The sequence below is a fragment of the Pongo abelii genome, chromosome 1, assembly GCF_028885655.2.
Source record: "Pongo abelii isolate AG06213 chromosome 1, NHGRI_mPonAbe1-v2.0_pri, whole genome shotgun sequence".
Classification (NCBI taxonomy): domain Eukaryota; kingdom Metazoa; phylum Chordata; class Mammalia; order Primates; family Hominidae; genus Pongo; species Pongo abelii.
Genome location: NC_071985.2, coordinates 168,137,525 through 168,157,491, shown reverse-complemented (window position 1 = coordinate 168,157,491; position 19,967 = coordinate 168,137,525). Strand labels below are relative to the sequence as shown.

At 42.7% G+C, this 19,967-nt stretch overlaps 2 protein-coding genes across 4 annotated transcripts in view; both read right to left on the bottom strand.

The window, feature by feature from the left end:
* The window catches only part of JAK1 (Janus kinase 1), a 187,862-nt gene that overhangs the window by 135,167 nt on the left and 32,728 nt on the right, over positions 1-19,967 (bottom strand). The window lies entirely within an intron of this gene.
* LOC129059056 (solute carrier family 2, facilitated glucose transporter member 3-like) lies at positions 10,006-19,332 on the bottom strand. The gene has a single exon (XM_054554342.1). It carries the CDS (start codon positions 16,252-16,254, stop codon positions 15,085-15,087), a length of 1,170 nt encoding a protein of 389 aa, XP_054410317.1. The 5' UTR covers positions 16,255-19,332; the 3' UTR covers positions 10,006-15,084.

Sequence of the window (19,967 nt, the reverse complement as noted above, 5' to 3'; positions counted from 1 at the left end):
GGTGCAAAATCACACCCCACTGAGAACCACTAGTCTAGGGATAATGTGGAAGATGAATTGGAGGGCAAGGAGATTAATTACATGTCATTGTAAAACTGCAAGCTGCGAGGGATGAGAGCCTATCTAACGCAGTGGACTGGGGAAGGATACTGAGGAAGATGCAAAAAGCCTGAGGAGATAGAATGGACAGTGCTTGGTGACTGATTAGATGCGGCTACTGAGGCAGAGAGAGGAATCTCGCATGACTCCCAAATTTTCTGAATTGGTTGATAAGCTGACCAAGGATGCCACCGACTGGATGCCACCGACTAAACAGGATAAGAAATTCAGTTTTATGTTTGAGAATAGGAAAGTTTTAAACAGTCACTGAGCCAGGTGTGGTGGCTTAGACCTGTAATCCCAGCATTTTGGGAGTTCAGGAGTTCAAAATGGGTTCAGGAGTTCAAAATGAGATCAGCTTGTGCAACATGGCAAAACCCTGTATCTACAAAAAATACAAAAAATAACTGAGTGTGGTGGCACATGCCTGTGGTCCCAGCTACTCAGGAGTCGAGGTGGAAGGATCACTTGAGCCCAGGAGATCAAGGCTGCAGTGAGCTAGGATGGTGCCACTGCACTCAAGCCTGGGAAACAGAGTGAGACCCTGTCTCAGAAAAAAAATAAACAGGCCGGGTGCGGTGGCTCACACCTGTAATCCTAGCACTTTGGGAGGCCAAGACGGGGTGGATTGCTTGAGGCCAGGAGTTCAAAACCAGCCTGGCCAACATGGTGAAACCCCTTCTCTACTAAAAATACAAAAAATTAGTTGGGCATGGTGGTGGGCACCTGTAATTCCAGCTTCTCGGGAGGCTGAGGCAGGAAAATAGCTTGAACCTGGAAGGCAGAGGTTGCAGTGAGCCAAGATGGCACCACTGCACTCCAGCCTGGGCAACAAGAGAAAAATTCCATCTCAAAAAAACAAAACAAAACAAAAAGGGCCGGGTGCAGTGGTTCATGCCTGTAATCCTGCAATCCCAGCACTTTGGGAGGCCAAGGCAGGTGGATCACCTGAGGTCAGGAGTTCAAGACCAGCCTGGCCAACATGGCAAAACTCTGTCTCTACTAAAAATACAAAAATTAGCCAGGTGTGGTGGCATGCACCTGTAGTCCCAGCTACCCGAGAGGCTGAGGCACGAGAACCGCTTGAACCTAGGAGGCGGAGGTTGCAGTGAGCCTAAAGCAAACCACTGCACTCCAGCCTAGGCGACAGAGAGACTCTGTCTCAAAAAAAAAAATGCCATTCAGTAGAATATATGATATATAGGAGAGACACAATAGTGTAAAACAAAAGAATACAAATATTTCCTTCTAACATGCAATCCATGACATACATCTAAATTTAATTAAACCAAATGCAGTATAGAAGCCTCTTATTAGAAAATTAATAATAACCACCCAACCATCAATCATACACACAGTTTCACACATAAATCTTCATCAAAAGAACATGTCCCCATCAGTCTTCCTCTGCAAAAGCTATTGCTTAGATAACAATGGGAAAATATGTTAGATGCAAACAATGATGTTTTTTCAACAACACTAAACTAAACTAAAACCCCATTGTACAAGTCATGAAATTTTTTTCCAAAAATTGGAATCTGGAGAAAAAATTGACTGTAATCTTGCAAACCTGATATAAATCAGTCACCATATTACATATTTTCTTCCCATTATCTTTTTCCACGGGGCATAGTTTTCATATAAATATAGTCATGGCATACATGTCACTTTGTAAACTGTTCCTTAAACTTAATTGTAATTCATAAGTGTATTTCAATGTTTCTAAACAAGTCTTCATAACCAATGAACTTTTTCATGCAAATAATTCTTTTTTTGAGTCAGAGTCTTGCTTTGGAGTGCAGTGGCACAATCACAGCTCACTGCAGTCTTGACCTCCCAGCCTCAATCAGTCCTCTTGCCTCAGCCTCCTGAGTAGCAGGGACTACAGGTGCGTGCCATCACACTTGGCTGCTTTTTGCAGAGACGCGGTTTCATCATGTTGCCCAGGTTTCTCTGTCATACTTTTTGTTTTTTTTTGAGATGGAGTTTCACTCTGTCACCCAGGCTCGAGTACAGTGGCATGATCTCGGCTCACTGCAACCTCTGCCTCCCGAGTTCAAGCGATTCTCCTGCCTCAACCTCCCAAGTAGCTGGGATTACAGGCACGTGCCAACATGCCTAGCTAATTTTTGTATTTTTAGTAGAGACGGGGTTTCGCTATGTTGGCCAGGCTGTTCTCGAACTCCTGACCTCAAGTGATCCACCCACCTCGGTCTTCCAAAGTGCTGAGATTACAGGCATAAGCCACCGCGCTCGGCCTTATCTGTCATACTTTTGATATGCATTTTATGGCATGTTATTTGCCCTAAAAAACTATACTTGAAGAAGTTTTCCATTTTCTTGTACTCAAATATGTTGAATTGTTGTGGGTTTTTGTTTGTTTGCAAACACTGTACTGCAGCCTGGGCAACAGAACAAGACCTTGTCTCAAAAAAAAGAAAAAAGTGTGACAGATACAATATTGCTATCTTTATTAAAGATCTCATTATTGCAAATTGACAGAAGATACCATGACCCTAGTAGATGGTGGGCAAAGAACAAAAACAGATAATATTCCCCCTACCTACTCTTCCACATGCACATTGATATGTTAAAAGAAAAATAGAAACTAGTGAGAAAGCATATAGAAAATCATTAACTTCTTTAATAAATGTAAAAATTCAAATTAAAGCTACAAGGTACATTTTTAAAACATTAAAGGTACAAACTATTTGAAAAATTATAATGTCCACTGTTTTAGACCCTGATAGGGTGTATGTTTTTCAGGGCAATGTAGATTTGTGGAAACTGAATAGAAAGTAACTTGCCAATACTAATCTATGAATTAATCTAAAATTATACAGTCCATTTGACTCGATCCCATTTCTGTGACTGTGTTCTAAAGCAGTTGTTTTAATATACAGTTTAGGCTGGATGCAGTGGCTCATGCCTGTAATCCCAGCACTTTGGGAGGTCAAGGCGGGTGGATCACTTGAGCTCAGGAGTCTGAGACCAGCCTGAGCAACATGACAAAACTCCATCTCTGCAAAAAATACAAAAATTAGCCGGGTGTGGTGGCTTGTGCCTGTAGTCCCAGCTACTCAGTAGGCTGAGGTGGGAAGATCGCTTGAGCCTGGGAGGTTGAAACTGCCGTGAGGCATGATCCCACCACTGCACTCCAGCCTGGGTGATAGAGTGAGACCCTGTCTCCAAAAGAAACAAAGCCATTTAATATTTATTGTTTAAAAATTATTTGCATAGGCTGGGCGGTGGCTCACGCCTGTAACTCCAGCACTTTTGGAGGCTAAGGTGGGAGGAATGCTTGAGGCCAGGAATTCAAGACCAGCCTGGGCAACATAGGGAGACCCTGGTCTCTATAAAAAATTTACAGATTAGCTGGGCATGGTGGCATGCACCTGTAGTCTAGCTACTGAGGAGGCTGAGGCAGGAGGATTACTTGAAGCCAGAAGGTAGAGGCCACAGTGAGCCATGATTGTGCTACTGCACTCCAGCCTGGGCAACAGAACAAGATTCTGTCAAAAAGAAAGAAAAAGAGAAAGAAAGAGAGAGAGAGAGAGGGAGGGAGGAAGAGAGAAAGAGGGAGAGAGAAAGAGGGAGAGAGGAAGGAAGGGAGGGAGGGAGGGAGGGGAAGGGAGGGGAAGGGAAGGGAAAGGAAGAGAACAAAAGAAAAGAAAGAGATTTAAGGAATATAAATATTGGGGAGGAGGGCATAAATGTTCATTCTATTTTTTATTCTATTATATTTTATACAGCTAAATATTTTATACATTCAGTATTTAAACCATATAAGATTTCAATGGATGTTCTGAAGTGTCAAAATTGCTATTTTTTAAAATCAAGACTGTCATTTTCTATTGAAAATATAGTATTAAGTAAATGTTCACCTTTTGTTTAACAATCCCTTCCCTCATCTCACTTTGCAAAAAAAAAAAAAAAGGGAAAAGGAAAATCAAATGTTGAACCTCTTACAACCTACAGCTGAAATAAACTTTGACACTGACTGAGCAGATCTTTCTCTACATGCTCACTAACCCATTGAATCAGCTTCCATCTAAGGTGGGGTGTGATTAGACTTACAGGAAGGAGGCCCTTTTCTATTGCTTAGTACCATGCAAACAGTAGGCTGTCTAAAATACTTATTCATAATGACAGAAAGTAAGAAAAAAATCGGATTAAATGTAATGGGAAGGAAAGGGAATATATATATTTTTCCTTAAAGGTATCATGCATGACATATAATAAAAGTTCAATAGATATTTGCTAAAGCTATAATTCAGTAAAGAAAAAAGATGAAAAGCAAATGAATCATGTATGTATATATAATTGTAAATGTCCACATTATCTTTTTAGACTGAAAATTTTCAGGTAATCGTCCAAAGTAGAACTTTGGTAACTCTGTCATAAATTCAATACATAGGTATCACACATTTGGTATGGGTATCACACATTTGGTATTGTCCTAAAATCATTGCTTGAGAAAAAAACTTGATTCTGATTTGGAGAACTTCCTCCCCTGACTTCTGTAGAACATCAAGTTTATCTTCCTCAGATACTTCAACTCTCATAAGATGTCAACTTCACTCTCAGTCTAACTGCCCCACAGATTAGTAGTTAAGGTAACTTTGGAGTAATACCAACTTAAGTTTAAATTTCAGCTCAGCCCTGCCACTTACTAGTGTATATCCCAGGCAAGTTCCTAAATTAATCCTGTTTCCTTATACATAAAATTGCAATCATGAGGTCAGGAAATCTGAGCCCTTTGCTTTCATACCCTTCTCAGGCCAGGAGCACTATACACACCCAACCCTAATTCCAGCCCGTTTACCTCAGTAAATGATTATGAAGGTTAGGTAAGAAGGTACATATAAACTAACTATCCCTACCATAGTACGGCACATGGATCTGCCTTTAACTAGCTAGCAGCTAGCTGGAGAACATACTTAATTCAGGTCCATCTGGAAACTCATCAGACAGGATTAGCCAGGCAAGAGATGTATTGAGGAAAATGCCTGTGAAGGATCAAGGGAGGGGAAGCAGAAGAAAGCGAGGAAAGCCTCCAGACCATGCTGCAGCTCTGACATCTGTGGAAGAAGAGAGGGAAAAAGAGATGATGGGGATAGAGAGTCAAAGACTATAGCACGTTTCCAAAAAAGCCCTGGTTAGGCCAATCAGAGTCCTTGAGCCAAAGTGGCCACTGCTCACAGGAATTAGCCAGCATTCTCTTTTCTTTCTTTTTTTGTTTTTTTTGTTTTGTTTTGTTTTGTTTGAGACGGAGTTTCACCCTTGTTGCCCAGGCTGGAGTGCAATGGTGCAATCTCGGCCCACTGCAACCTCTGCCTTCCAGGTTCAAGCAATTCTCCTGCCTCAGCCTCACAAGTAGCTGGGATTACAGGCATGTGCCACCTTGCCCAGCTAATTTTGTATAGCTTTTTTTTTTTTTTTTAATTTTAGAATCAGGGATCTCACTACATTGCCCGGGCTGGAGTGGAGTGGCTATTCACAGGAGTGATCATAGTATACTACAGCCTTGAACTCCTGGCCTCAGGTGATCAGCCTTAGCCTCCTCTGTAGCTAAGACTATAGGCATGCACCACTGCACCCCAAAAGAACTGACCAGCTTTCATATACCTGCCATGCTCAGTCATTGGTATGGAAAGCCCAGCTCTGTGCAAACATGGTGGTGTGTGCACAGAGGCAACAGCTGGGGCTGTCAGTCAGTCATGCTCCCACAGCAGGAGATCTGAGCAGTGTACTTTCATGGTGGCCACATTTCACACACTGGACTGCACAGATCCACCTCTACATGCATGCTCAGGGAGCAGCCTCTCCACAAGTCCATGGACCGCTCTTCCTGAAGGGAAGCTTAGAAGTGATAGGTTAATAAGACTAACTATGGCCAGTTCTCAGGCCCAACCTGGTTCACATCCTGTCCCTTTTGCACGGCCCATTTCCCTCACCCTTAGCTATCACCTCAGCAAGTCCTGATGGCTTTTTGAGAGATGTTATGTGGTGACGTGACCCAAATCTTCATTCCTTGTGGATCTGAGCCCTTTGCTTTCATACCCTTCTCAGGCCAGGAGCACTATACACACCCAACCCTAATTCCAATGAGTCAAGGGAGTACCAGGAAACGCCCAAGGAGATCTGGGTTCCACACATCTTCCTCCCTAACCCCATCCACTTCCTCGGGCTGATGAGGATGGATTCCCGCTGTCACGATGGTGACTCTTTCCTCCTGCTGGTCCCTGGAGACAAGGAATTCAAAGTGCCCTGGTGGCACCAGTAATTTGTAATTCAATGGGACCTTTGTTATGTCCCCTGGCAAGAGTACACTGAGTTTGGGGACCAGGATCTTTACCACTTGATTAACACAGAGTTTTGGGGACTGGAAGGACAGTTCCAAGTGGGTCACTGGGAGTGATGGTAAGTGGGACCACGCCTACTTTAACCCCTTTGTTCCTAGATCCATTTATTCTTTTTATTGTGGACACAATGCCATATAAAGATCTCTGATTCAATGCATATCCCGTAGAATGTCATCCCAGCCTATTAGAGGGTTGCCTCCCATCGCTGCAGGTGTGCTTTTCCAAGGCCATTTCCACACTCTGTGAAGTCAGCTCCTCTGGGTGGTGTTATGTATGACCTGTGGACCCCACAGTCATGGACCCACGCATTTCGAGATTTTATGTAGCATCTTTTTTGGCTACATATTTGCCTCTAAAGAACACTATGCACTATGAACCATCTTTGCAATTCCTGCAGATCAAGGCACCTTGGCTGCTCCTCTGATCTTGTTGGTTATTATGGTAATTGTGACCTCATGGCTTCTGGGAGTTACACACTTCCAGTTGGTCTCCATTCCTTGGCCAGAGTCCCCATCATACACATGGCTGTTAAGGAGCTCAGCTCTGGGATCACTCTCCCACTTTCAGCAATGCCCTGCAGAGGAGGCTATTATTATTACACTTCTTAGTGACGCCAATGTCTCTCTCAACAGTGTATTCTTAATGGTCTTAGTGAATAGTGTGTTCTTTGGGCCTCACATGGAACATAATCCTCAGTGGGTCTTCTGGTCTTACATGATATTTCCATCCTAACGTGCCCCTTCCCTCAGCCTTTTAATCCTTCCTATACCTTCTGCCAGGGCAACTTGGGCTTCTCCACTTTACCCAGGTTTAGCAACCACCTTTTCCAGGCTTCTAAGAGCCACCCCACGATAAGTTACCCTCATTCTCTAGGGTCTTTGCTGGGGTATTAGATCGTGTGTCTTGAAAGAGTGCCCTTAAGTCTGAGCTCCAGAAATAGCTATACTTCTCTTGGGCAATGTTCCTTATCACTTACATAGCTGATTGTATTTCTCCCTTTGATCTGATCGTTAAGAAGTTCAGAATCAAATTTTAATCATACATCTATTACATATACAGGATACAGATATATAGAAACTTAAAACATGTACTTTCTATATTGTCCTCACAACAGCTTCATCTTTTTTGTTAGTTAGTTTGTTTTTTGAGACAGGATCTCCCTCTGTCGCCCAAGCTGGAGTGTAGTGGCACAACCACAGCTCACTCCAGCCTTGACCTCCTGGCTCAGGCCATCCTCCCACCTCAGCCTCCCAAGTAGCTATGAGTGCAAGTGCATGCCACCACACCCAGCTAAATTTTGTTTTATTTTTTGTAGAGATGAGGTCTTGCTATGTTGCCCAGGCTGGTCTCGAACCCCTGGGCTCAAGCAGTCCTCCTGTCTCAGCATCCCAAAGTACTGGGATTACAGGCATGAGCCACTGCACCCAGCCATCTTTTTTTTTTTTAGATGGAGTCTTGCTCTGTGGAGCAATCTTGGCTCACTGCAAGCTCTGCCTCCTGGGTTCACGCCATTCTCCTGCCTCAGCCTCCCGAGTAGGTGGGACTACAGGCATCCACCACCATGCTCGGCTAATTTTTTGTGTTTTCAGTAGAGACGGGGGTTTCACCATGTTAGCCAGGATGGTCTCGATCTCCTGACCTCATGATCTACACGTCTTGGCCTCCCAAAGTGCTGGGATTACAGGCATGAGCCACTGCGCCTGACCCTTATTTTTAACTTATTTTCATTTCATACTGAATCTCTTACTTGCATTTATTGAACACACTATCTGCCCAGCACTGTGCTAAGTACATATGTGTTATCGCATTTAATCCTGGCTTCCCTACTGTGGGATCTTGAGCAAGATACTGAATTTCCATAAGCTTTAATTTCATCATCATCGGTAAGTAAGGATGACCCTAATGTCCACTTTGTAGGATTATAATGAGGATTAACGATGGTAGTTAACATCAGTAGTTATTAAAATATACTTGGCCGGGTGCGGTGGCTCATGCCTGTAACCCCAACACTTTGGGAGGCTGAGGCAGGCAGATCATGAGGTCAAGAGATTGAGACCATCCTGGCCAACGTGGTGAAACCCCGTCCCTACTAAAAATACAAAAATTAGCTGGGCGTGGTGGTGCACACCTGTAGTCCCAGCTACTCAAGAGGCTGAGGTAGGAGAATTGCTTGAACTCAGGAGGCAGAGGTTGCAGTGAGCCGAGATTGTGCCACTGCACTCCAGCCTGGGCAACAGAGCAAGACTACATCTCAAAAATAAAACAAAAAAACACGCAAATCTTTTTGCCTAAAACAACTCAAAATATCTGATTTAATTATTGTATAGGATGTCAATGTAGTAATGTCCAGAAAGATAAACATTAGTTTATTATAAAAACACAACATACAGAGCAGAATAAGTGTTACTAATCTTATTTATTATGGCTTTAATCTAATTGAAGGCTTTTGTGGTTCCTATAATTAACGGCAACATAACAGAATCAATAAAGCTTAAGACATAATGAATGTCCATATAGAACACTCTTTTATGGGGTTTTTCTTGAATAGGTAAATGAGATGATGGCCCCCTCTGAGGCCAGTGAGCCCAAGGATGCTTCACTTCAAAGTCCATTCAGTTTCACAGGAATATCAGATTGCTTTGGTCTGACTTACTAGCCATAATAACAAGGCTTATTCTACTCCTGGGATTTAGTATACTGTATTAATAATTAAAAAATCTAACGAGCAAATGCTATTCTGACAACCAAGCCTGGGGTGCTAGAAAGGCTGCTGGATCAGAAAGCAGGACACTTGCATGCTGGATGAGCTCTTTGATAGATTAAAAAAAAACTTAGGGTAGTCTTTTTAATGTCTCTGAGCTCAGATATCTCCTTAGTTTGGATTACATTATTTTATAATACCTATCAGCATCAAAATTCTGTGCATCTTTATTTTTTTAACTTTACTGTGTCCTCATACAGGTTATTGGCCACAAAATCATGTATGCATTTGACAAATGGGATAACTGAAGTGTAAAGTTTAAATTACCTTCCAAAAAGCAATAGGAAAATAAATTGTAGCTGAACAAGAATTGGCCAGGCGCAGTGGCTCCTGCCGGTAATCCCAGCACTTTGGGAGGCCAAGGCAGAAGGATCATTTGAGGAGTTTAAGACCAGCCTGGGCAACACAGTGAGACCTCCTCTCTATAAAAAAAAAAAAAAGAATAAATAAAAATTAGCCATGTACAATGGTGTGCAGCTATAGCTCCAACTACTTGGAAGCTGAGGTGGGAGGATTGCTCGACCCTGGGAGTTCGAGGCTGTAGTGAGCTATGATCGTGCCACTGCACCCCAGAACGGGTGACAGAGTGAGAACTCACTTCTTAAAAAAAAGAAATAAAATGAAATAAAAATAGAAAAGAATTAGATGTGACTTCTTCCCAAGTTCTAATTTTCTCTTATTCTGCTAGGCGAGTGATACATAGAAATTATATATTCTCAGAGGTCTATGGCATCCAACACTTTAAGAAAATTCAGCAAATACTTACTCAGTACAACTATGTGCCAAGCACTGTGTTAATTTTTTATAACATGATGCAGGATATATATGATCAGTAACAATCAACTGATCAGCTACATGTATAGGGTACTATACTAGGCCCTTGGCAGGGGTGGCCACTCTTCCTGTAGTATGTAGAGGAAAAGGCAAGACATCCATCTGAAAAATAGATAATCAAGCATCAAATGGCTGATACAGACATACATGTCATAAGATTTCAGAGACAGGAAACATTACCGAAAATCCAGATAGACTTCATTGGGCTTGTGAAATGTGAACCGAACCGTGAAGGACACTGAAAAATCAAAGAGGCAGGGAAGTGTCAGGCCTATTTAATTGCATTTATATCCTTCCCAGAATTGTCAAGATTAGGTTTATTTTTGTGTCTGAAATGCGTGTGTATTGTCTTCCCTCAATTTTAGGTACCACGACAGCAGAAACCATGTATAATACAATATTTATATTTGATTCAGCATGACAGATATTTATAGAGCGTCTAATATACATCAGACACTGTACTAAGTAAGCTTTGGAGGGGAGGGAAAGGTCAAGAAGGAAAGAGAAAAGACTTGGAGATAAAACTCAGAAGTCAGATGAGACCCGTTTGTTGCCGAAAGATCTGGGTAAACTTGGTTTGAACTCTCAACACGTTGCCTGGACTGTGGAAGTGTAAAGCCCTTTCAAGAGCGAGGTGACTTCTGGAGGGACACTTCCACCTCCTCATTCTACTCTGTTTTGCACCATGTTACAATGAAGGCACTCACACAAAGCTCCCTAGGTTTCACGGCCATCCCTGAAGATGTAGGTAGGTAGGAATCACAGCTCTGCTGCCCTGGTAGCTGCTTTCTCCATTTTCCGTCTGCCCTCCCTCCTTTTGCCCTTGCGTTCTCCATTGCAGATTGCCCCCCAAAATTTCCAAAACCTCCCTGCAGTATGCACAGCAAGTTGACCCTCCTCTAACAGCCGGATCCTTGGTCTCAATTTTTTTTTAACTCTTTTTTTTTTATATATACTTTAAGTTTTAGGGTACATGTGCACAACGTGCAGGTTTGTTACATATGTATACGTGTGCCATGTTGGTGTGCTGCACCCATTAACTCATCATTTACATTAGGTATACCTCCTAATGCTATCCCACCCCCCTACCCCTACCCCACAACAGGCCCTGGTGTGTGATGTTCCCCTTCCTGTGTCCAAGTGTTCTCATTGTTCAATTCCCACCTATGGAGTGAGAACATGCAGTGTTTGGTTTTTTGTCCTTGCGATAGTTTGCTGAGAATGATGGTTTCCAGCTCCATCCATGTCCCTACAAAGTACATGAACTCATCATTTTTTATGGCTGCATATTATTCCATGGTGTATATGTGCCACATTTTCTTAATCCAGTCTATCATTGTTGGACATCAATTTTCTACCTCAAGCATTTTCCAACCTATTTATTCTATTACACCTAATTTCCCAACTGATTTTTTCCAAGCCTAGATGCTTCTATTTTCAGGAAGAAATCTGGCACCAGCTGTAAAACAATGGCAATATTTTCTCCACCTTGTTACATAGAGATAAGTGCCCCAGTAACTCTAAGAGAAACCCACAGGGCTATGAAGGGACAGAAGGAGAAAGTACAGGAAATGAGTCAGGAAGGGTTTTTTGGAACTTTCTAAGTGATCTCTCTCTCTGTCCTAAATTCACACAGTATTTATTGCCTACATCACTCCTTGGAAACGTGTCCTTTAATGCCTTCTATTGCTGTTTGTCTTTCCTTCTGTTGATGATTTATCTCCCTGACCAGATGTTTTGCAGTTCCAGTACCGCAGGCTTTTCCCTTCGCCCCTGGAACGCTCGTGGCACCTGGCCCAGTGCCTCCAGGGTAAAATGGGCCTCACTGATTGGTCTGTTGAATCTCAACCTGTGGGAGCTTTATGATTTGCCTAGTTTCACAAGACCTTCCCTAAATTTTCCTAAAAATGCCACATGGCAGGTGTTTGTTTTAATTAAAATAAATTAAAATATCTCTAAGAATGCACTGAGTATTTAATCAATTTGCTTGAGATGGCTGGAGATGTCCACTCAAATTCCAGCAATGAGGACCTGGAAAGGACTAACGTGTATTTAAGTACCCTTACCTCCCAGCCATCTGCTTTCATTCTCAAAATCACCTTTTGAGGTGAGATTAGGTGATTTGCCAGTGTTTACACTATTACACGGCAGGAACTGAAGTTTTAACAGGGCACACCTAGCTTCAAAGCTCCTGTTCTTTTCACTGTCTCACACCTCCAGGATAATAATGCCCCTTTAGAGATATTCAAATTTTCATCATCACTAAGAAGAGCAGTTATCCACTAGGATGCAAACTAAACAAACCACCCCAACAGTTAGTGTCCTGGAGTTGTAAAAAGAAAACTGACTCCATGAACTTGAACAAGTGGCTTCACCTTTCCAAGCTTCCAGTTACTTATCTGTACATGTACAATTCTACAGAGTTGATGTCAACACTCAGTTAAATAACACACACACACACACACACACACACACACACACACACACTACCAGGGAAGCAGTCTTTCTGTTGGCTGAAAATGATCAATTGTATTCTTTGAAGATTTCAAGTGTTAGGTTAAAATCCTCCTTCCTTTTACAGAGTGTAAAATGGGAGCTGACACTCAGGTCTGACATTCAGATTAGTTGGGCAGGTGTCTTTTAATTGAGTTAACGCATTACATGATTTGGGAGGGGCATTAGCTGACTCACACAGGAGCAGATTAACCATTAACCCAACATCACACAGCAGCAGCCACAGTCCGGGAGGTAAATTGGCACCACCATCTATATTCTTCGAAGCCCTTCTCCACAGTAACTACCATTGCCCTTCAAACAGGGCCCTTTCAGATTATTGCAATCAGCCCAGGTAGGAGGTAAAAGGGTTGAAGGTATGACCATTATAAAATACGAGGAAGTTCTTTGGGGGAGGATTTGGGGGAATGGAACCATTCTCCCCAGTCCCTTAATGATACCAAGTCCTGCTGGCTTATGTCTCTAAGACCACAGGCTTGGCAGTGAATGAGAGCTGAGTTTTAGCTCTGCTTCATCCTAGTTGTGTGGCTGTGAGTAGTACATTACTACTTTAAATCTCAGTTTTTTAATCTGTAAAATGGGAGTGATAATATTTTCTGTCTTTTTTTTTCATGTGTACATTCAGAATTTTTATCTTAAAACAAAGAATCACCAGAGTAACATTAATAATAGAAAATCCATATGGAAATATTCACAGTCTGGTCAGTGAGAAATGAGAAAACAACTTCCCTGCCTTACTGTTCACCCACTGTTTGAGGAGCCAGAAGTAGAGGTGAAGTCGGAAGTAGGTCACCTTTTCCAGCTAAACCCCACTGCATAGCTATGTGCATTTTTATTCAAAGCCTCAACAACCAGAGGGAACAGTGAGAACCGAGAACCAAAATACTGTTATTGGCAAGCGTTCAGCTAAAGGGTCTGAGATGTGTAAGCACCAGGAAGGGAAAGGGAGATCGAGCAACATATGAAAAAGGGGGCTGTAGGAACAAACACAGAGGAAATAAGTCAACAATAACCTACTTCCACCCAGAGCAAAGTGACAGTGCACATACATTCATACTCTCAAGTATGGGCTACACTGCACACTGACTCATACTATCTCAAACATGGCCTGTTGGAAAGATTCACTCCCCCTAAGGGCACTCGGCACAGGACCACGGTGGTCATGGTAACAGACATAGACAAGCATGCCGTGACCCTGAAGCAACAACACACGTTAGATAATAATCGTTCAGAAAAAAATCTTCTCCCAGAGCTGAGGTTACAAATTCCAAGTAAGCTATAAACATTCTTTTTGGAATTCCTTTAAAGGTATGCGTCAAAGTAAAACAAAAATCAACACCTAAAATCTCCTAAAGAACAAAATGGAGAAATAACGAACCTCTACCAAGAACCAATTATTTTAGGTTTCTCATTTGGATGGCTCTCCCACCAGATGAGTGGTAGGGTTACTTAAAAAGTAATGAGTCTACTACAAGGGGAAGGAGTTGTTTGGTCCAGTGAGAAGGAACAGGCTTTCTAGAAATAGCTTTCCCTGCCCTGGACTCCATCCAAAATTAGAACCCATCAACCGCCATTAACTACAATGCCCCATCTTGGTTAACAATCCTGGACTTCAAGTAATACTACATATAAACTGTAATTTTAAAGAAAAAAGTTCCAAAAGAAATCAGTAGCTTTATTATATAGGCATATGACTTTTCTGAGAAATTAAACTTAAGAGTTTCCATCTGAAGGACAGAAATTGTTAAGAGGTAATGTGCAGACCTCAGGCACCACATAATTTACCCTCCAATAATTAACTACATTTCTCCCTAAATTCTTCTTGTTGCACCTTAACCTCTCCAGCATCAAATCTTCTACTCTATAACCTCTTTTAAACACCTCCTTTTAAACTCAATTTCCTTATGTTTTCATTATTTGGCAAAATTACACTTAAAACATAATATTAAACCAGAAGGTAAAAATTAAACCAGAAGGTAAAAATAAATGTAATTAAACCAGAAAGTAAAAATAAATAAAACTCAAGTTAATTTGCTGTGTACAGCTGTATGGAAGTGAGGAAGGTGCTCTTACATAAACCCTGTCTGCCTTCCCACACTGTGTGTGTATCTGCTTCCTGGTAAGTCTGAGTTTGGGGGAACTGCACCTTACTTTTCCTCCCCTATATCCCCTAGAGGGCAATATTAGAACCCAAGGGAGAAGAGCTGGCAAAGTTGTCATATCCCAAGTGGTCAATCCCTCCTGAAATGAAGGTAGGTTCACTTGGTCTCGCCTAGGCAGAAGAGGATGTCCAAGAAATACAATATTTTAAAAGCCATTGAAAATTCAACAAGCTCCAGCCCTGTTGAGGGAGAAAGGAATCAAGTAGCAGCATTCAGAAGCAGCCCTGGGTTCATCATTATGAGGTCTCTCCCTCGTTCAGGGAGAGGTGGCTTTCCCTTGCTGGGAGGGAGGTGGAAGAAGGCATGATTTAGACATTGGTGGTGGTCTCCTTAGCAGGCTGGATACTGTTCATCTCCATGACGCGGTCCTTCCAGATCTATTTGCATCGTGTGCCTGCCCCTCAAAGGCCTGTGTGATATCCTCGAAAGTCCTGTAACACATCTCAGGGACTTTGAAGAAGGTAAAGATCGAGAAGGTAATGAGGAAGTCAGTGAAGATAATAAAAACGTAGGCTCCTAAATGGTAAGCAGCAGAAGGGAAGAGCAATCTGACTAGGAAGTTGGAGGTCCAGTTGGAGCAGCCGGCCACTGCCATCACAGCTGGGCCAGGGCCCTGGCTGAAGAGTTCAGCCACAATAAACCAGGGAATGGGGCCTGGCCCAATTTCAAAGAAGACCACAAAGACCAAGATAGCCCCAATACAGACAAAGCTTATCCCATTACACTCAGCCTTCAATAACAAACAAACAGTCATGAGGATGGAACAAAAAGTCATCCCTCCAAGGCCTATCATATGTAGAGTCCTTCTTACTGCCCTTTCCACCAGAAATAGGGAAACTATAGTGAAGATAGTATTAACCACACCCGCACCGATGGTGACACAGATGGGCTCTTGAACACCTGCACCCTTAAAGATTCCTGTTGAGTAACAGAACACAGCATTGATTCCAGAGAGCTGCTGAGAGAGCTGGAGCATGATGGAAATGATGATGGGCTGTTGGTAGCTGGATACTCTAAAGAGCTCCAGCACAGTGACTTGCTTTTCTTGTGCCATCCTTGCACTCTCATCTTTCATCTCCTGGATGTCTTGGGATACATTCTGGGTGCCCCACAACCACTGGAGGATCTCCTTAGCATTCTCCTCTTCTTTTCTGTTAATGAGCAAGAATCTGGGACTTTCAGGGCAAAAAGGAAGGGCTGCACTTTGTAGCATAGCAGGAGAGATGGGAAAGCCTAATAGCACAGGCCATAGGTCTTCAGACCCCAGGATGAATTCCAGATCAAAGATCTGGGCCACCAGAATTCCAACAACAATGCCCAGCTGGTTGAGAGTGCCAAAGACACCTTGCAGGGCAACAGGTGAGATCTCTCCGATGTATGTGGGCACAAAACCTGTGCAGAGTCTGCAGAAGAGGCCAATAACCAAGTAGGCCAGGATCAGTATTTCAACCAACTCAGCTACTTTACACAATCCCACAAGGCAGCCACCAGTGACAGCCAACAGATTGACAGTAAGCATTGAATTACGCCTGTCAAAGCTGTTGACAAAGTCTAATGGAAAAGGAGCCAATCATACAACCAATGGAGAATATGGCCACAGACAAGGATCAGAGGTACAAGCGCAACATCTCAGAGGGAGGGGTATTTGCCTTGTCCTTCAAAGTGTTGATAAATTCCCTTACGATTGTCTCAGGAGCATTGATGACCCCAGTGTTGTAGCCAAATTGGAAAGAGCCAATTGTAGCAATTGTGATGGTGAAGATCAGAGATGGGGTGACCTTCTGTGTCCCCCATGGCTGTAATCTAATTGTTTTTCTTTTTTTGAGACAGAGTTTCACTCTTGTTGCTCAGCCTGGAGTGCAATGGTGCGATCTCAGCTCACTGCAACCTCTGCCTCCCGGGTTCAAGCGATTCTCCTGCCTCAGCCTCCCAAATAGCTGGCATTATAGGTGTGCACCACCACACCCTGTTAATTTTTTGTATTTTTAGTAGAGATGGGGTTTCATGATGTTGGCCAGGCTGGTCTCGAACTCCTGACTTCAGGTGACTCACCCACCTCGGCCTCCCAAAGTGCTGGGATTACAGGTGTGAGCCACTGTGCCTGGTCCCTAATCTAATTCTTTTCAAGTCTTTAAGAAAGATCTAGGAGTGTGATTCCAGAGACACATTTTTCAACCAAAGAAACCTTCAAAATTTCCTTCTCGGCAGCAAGTTTTCTCCAGGTCCTCAGGAATGCTCTAAAACTCTCACCATTACAGCATCTCCTATTTTTTGTCTTCTGAAGCTGTTATGAAGATTAAGTTAAATAATAAGCTGGGTGCAGTGGCTCATGTCTGTAAGCCCAGCACTTTGGAGGACTGAGGCAAGAAGATCACTTGAGCCCAGGTGTTATTGAAGACCAGCCCGGGAAACATAGAGAGACCCTGTCTCTACAAAAAATAATTAGCCAGGCATGATGTTGCATGCCTGTAGTCCCAGCTACTCGGGAGGCTGAGGTGGGAGGCTTGAGCCCAGTAGGTCAAGGCAGCAGTGAGCCATGATTGTGCCACTGCCCTCCAGCCTGGGTGACAGAGTGAGACACTGCCCAACAGCACCGCCCCCCCCCAACAAAAAAAAAGAATATAAAGCACTTAGTACAGTATCTGGCACATTGTAAGCTCTTTATAAAGTTGGTTATTATTTTATTATTAGCAGGGACCAAGGCCTTAACGTTGTAAGATGCAGAGAAATAACAAAAGGAAAGAAAGGCTCCCTGTTGCTGAAGAAACCAATGCCACAGTCAGGTGCACAAGGTCTAGCACAATTTGGCTCCCAGCCAATCTTATCCTATAGTTACCTGCACGCTGTCCCTGAAAACTTCCTTAGTTCCTCAAGGTAGGAAGAATTCCTCCTTTAGTTTCCCAGAGTACTTTGCATGTACTTTTCTACTTTCCCTTATCACACTCCATTCTATTTTGCTTGCATATCTATTCACTCTACCCTACCTTATCCCAGGCTGTGAGTTTATGGACAGCAGGAACCAAGCAGTCATCCTTGTATTTGCAGCCATAGGCATTCTGTAAGTATTGGATGAGGATGGAAGTATGGATGGATAGACAGACAGATAAGGAACATGGGATAACTAGTGACTTGGTAAAGGATTAGGCCTGGGTACTAGGAGACCAACTAAAATAGTCATTGCTTCACAAGCTTCCCTAAGGCTGGATCTGAACAGAAATGCAAAGGGCATGACATTTGAAGAATTGTTTGCCTGGTGTGGGTGGTTAGGCAATCTACATGTGTCTTCAAGGGAAAAGCATGGCTAGTTGGTGACTGCTGACAAAGTTGGTATCGGGCAGAACACCTTGGCAACCAGAAGCCAAGGCAGGATGATGCCTCTAAGTCTTCCTGCATCCTGAAAAGTTAATAGATTAGTCAATTAGGAGCAAGTCCTTTGAAGTGTGGTCAGTTTCAGGCGGACTTGTGGACAATGACTATTCTCTCTGTGATTGTGTTCACTGTAAACAATGATGCAAGATCTAAAGATAGAAAGGGGATGTGAAATGCTGTTCTCACAGAAGATGGACTGTCTGGAGATAACATTTCCAAGTACCTAGAGTATAAAGTATTTTATAACATAGGGCAATATAGAGGGAGATGCTGAATCTTGACTTTTCAGAAACCATTCTTATTTTATTCATTTTGTTCAAAGCAATTGAAGATGATAATATTTGTTGATTGATCACTTATTGTGTACCTCATACTTTTTAAGAAAGTGATACGCTAGAGTTGGCCTTCCCTGGCTCATGAGAGTCAATTATGTGTGTGTTTTCTCAAGCCTGCATTAGAAGATTTTACACTGGCATCTTAAATCCGGCCATATCAGGAATATTTACATCATGGAAACTGGCAAACACTAAAAATCAGGGTTTTCAGTCCCATCCCTTCTGAGAGCTGCTTGTCAAACATTTACTGCACACTACTGATTTTACAATAAATGATCCTAATTAGCCCTTCCCATATTCCTACTTTACAGATGAGAAATTGAAGTTTAGAGATTAAGTAATTCACTTATTACAAACTTTTTGGTGGCAAAGGCAGGATTAAAATTCAGACCATCTGTCTCCAAAGTTCATGCATTTAACCATTTAATTATTTTAAGATTTCAAACCCTACTTAGGTCAGCAAAATGGCAGAGTAGGCAGCCCCAAGCTCCTGTTCCCCCATAGAAACTCAAAAAACAAGCAGAATCTGTCAGAATTAACTCCTTCAGACTCCGGAAAAAAGTCAGAGGCTTATAGCCACCAAGTGGATGCTGAATTAAGAAAAATAAAAAATGGGCCAGTTGCAGTGGTGGCTCATGCCTGTAATCCCAGCATTTTGGGAGGTCAAGACAAGAGGATCTCTTGAGCCCAGGAGTTTCAGACTAGCCTGGGAAACACAGTGAGACCTTGTCTCTACAAAAAATAAAAAAATAAAAATCAGCCAGGCCTGGTGGGGCATGCCTGTAGTCCCAGCTACTGGGGAGGCTGAAGTGGGAGGATCATTTGAGCCTGGGAAGTCAAGGCTGCAGTGAACTATGATCTTGACACTGCACTGAAGCCTGGGTGACAGAGTGAGCCCCTAACTAAGATAAATAAAATTAAAAATATATATATATATGTATGTATGTATGTGTGCGTATATATATGTATGTATGTATGTGTGTGTGTATATATATATAAAATAGAGATAAGGCTGGGCATGGTGGCTCACGCCTGTAATCCCAGCACTTTGGGAGGCCAAGGTGGGTGGATCATGAGGTCAGGAGTTCAAGACCAGCCTGGCCAACATGGTCAAACCCCATCTCTACTAAAAATACAGAAATTAGCCGGGTGTGGTGGCACGTGCCTGTAATCCCAGCTACTCCAGAGGCTGAGGCAGGAGAATTGTTTGAACCCGGGAGGCAGAGGTTGCAGTGAGCCAAGATCATGCCACTGCACTCCAGCCTGGGCGACAAAGAGAGACTCTATCTCAATAAATAAATAAATAAATAAATAAATAAATAAATAAATAAAATAAACTCAAAAATGGTAGGAAAGTTTTGTGGCATTTTTATTTGCTCTTATTCCACACCTTACCTTGCAATGGTCCTGAAGACAGCAGCCCATACTGTCAGCATGGGAGTGTGGTCCCTGGTTCTAGAGGGAGCAAAGCAGACCTTATTTGCAAATTATTGTGTAGATCGGTTTTAACCTGTCTGTACGTGAAGGA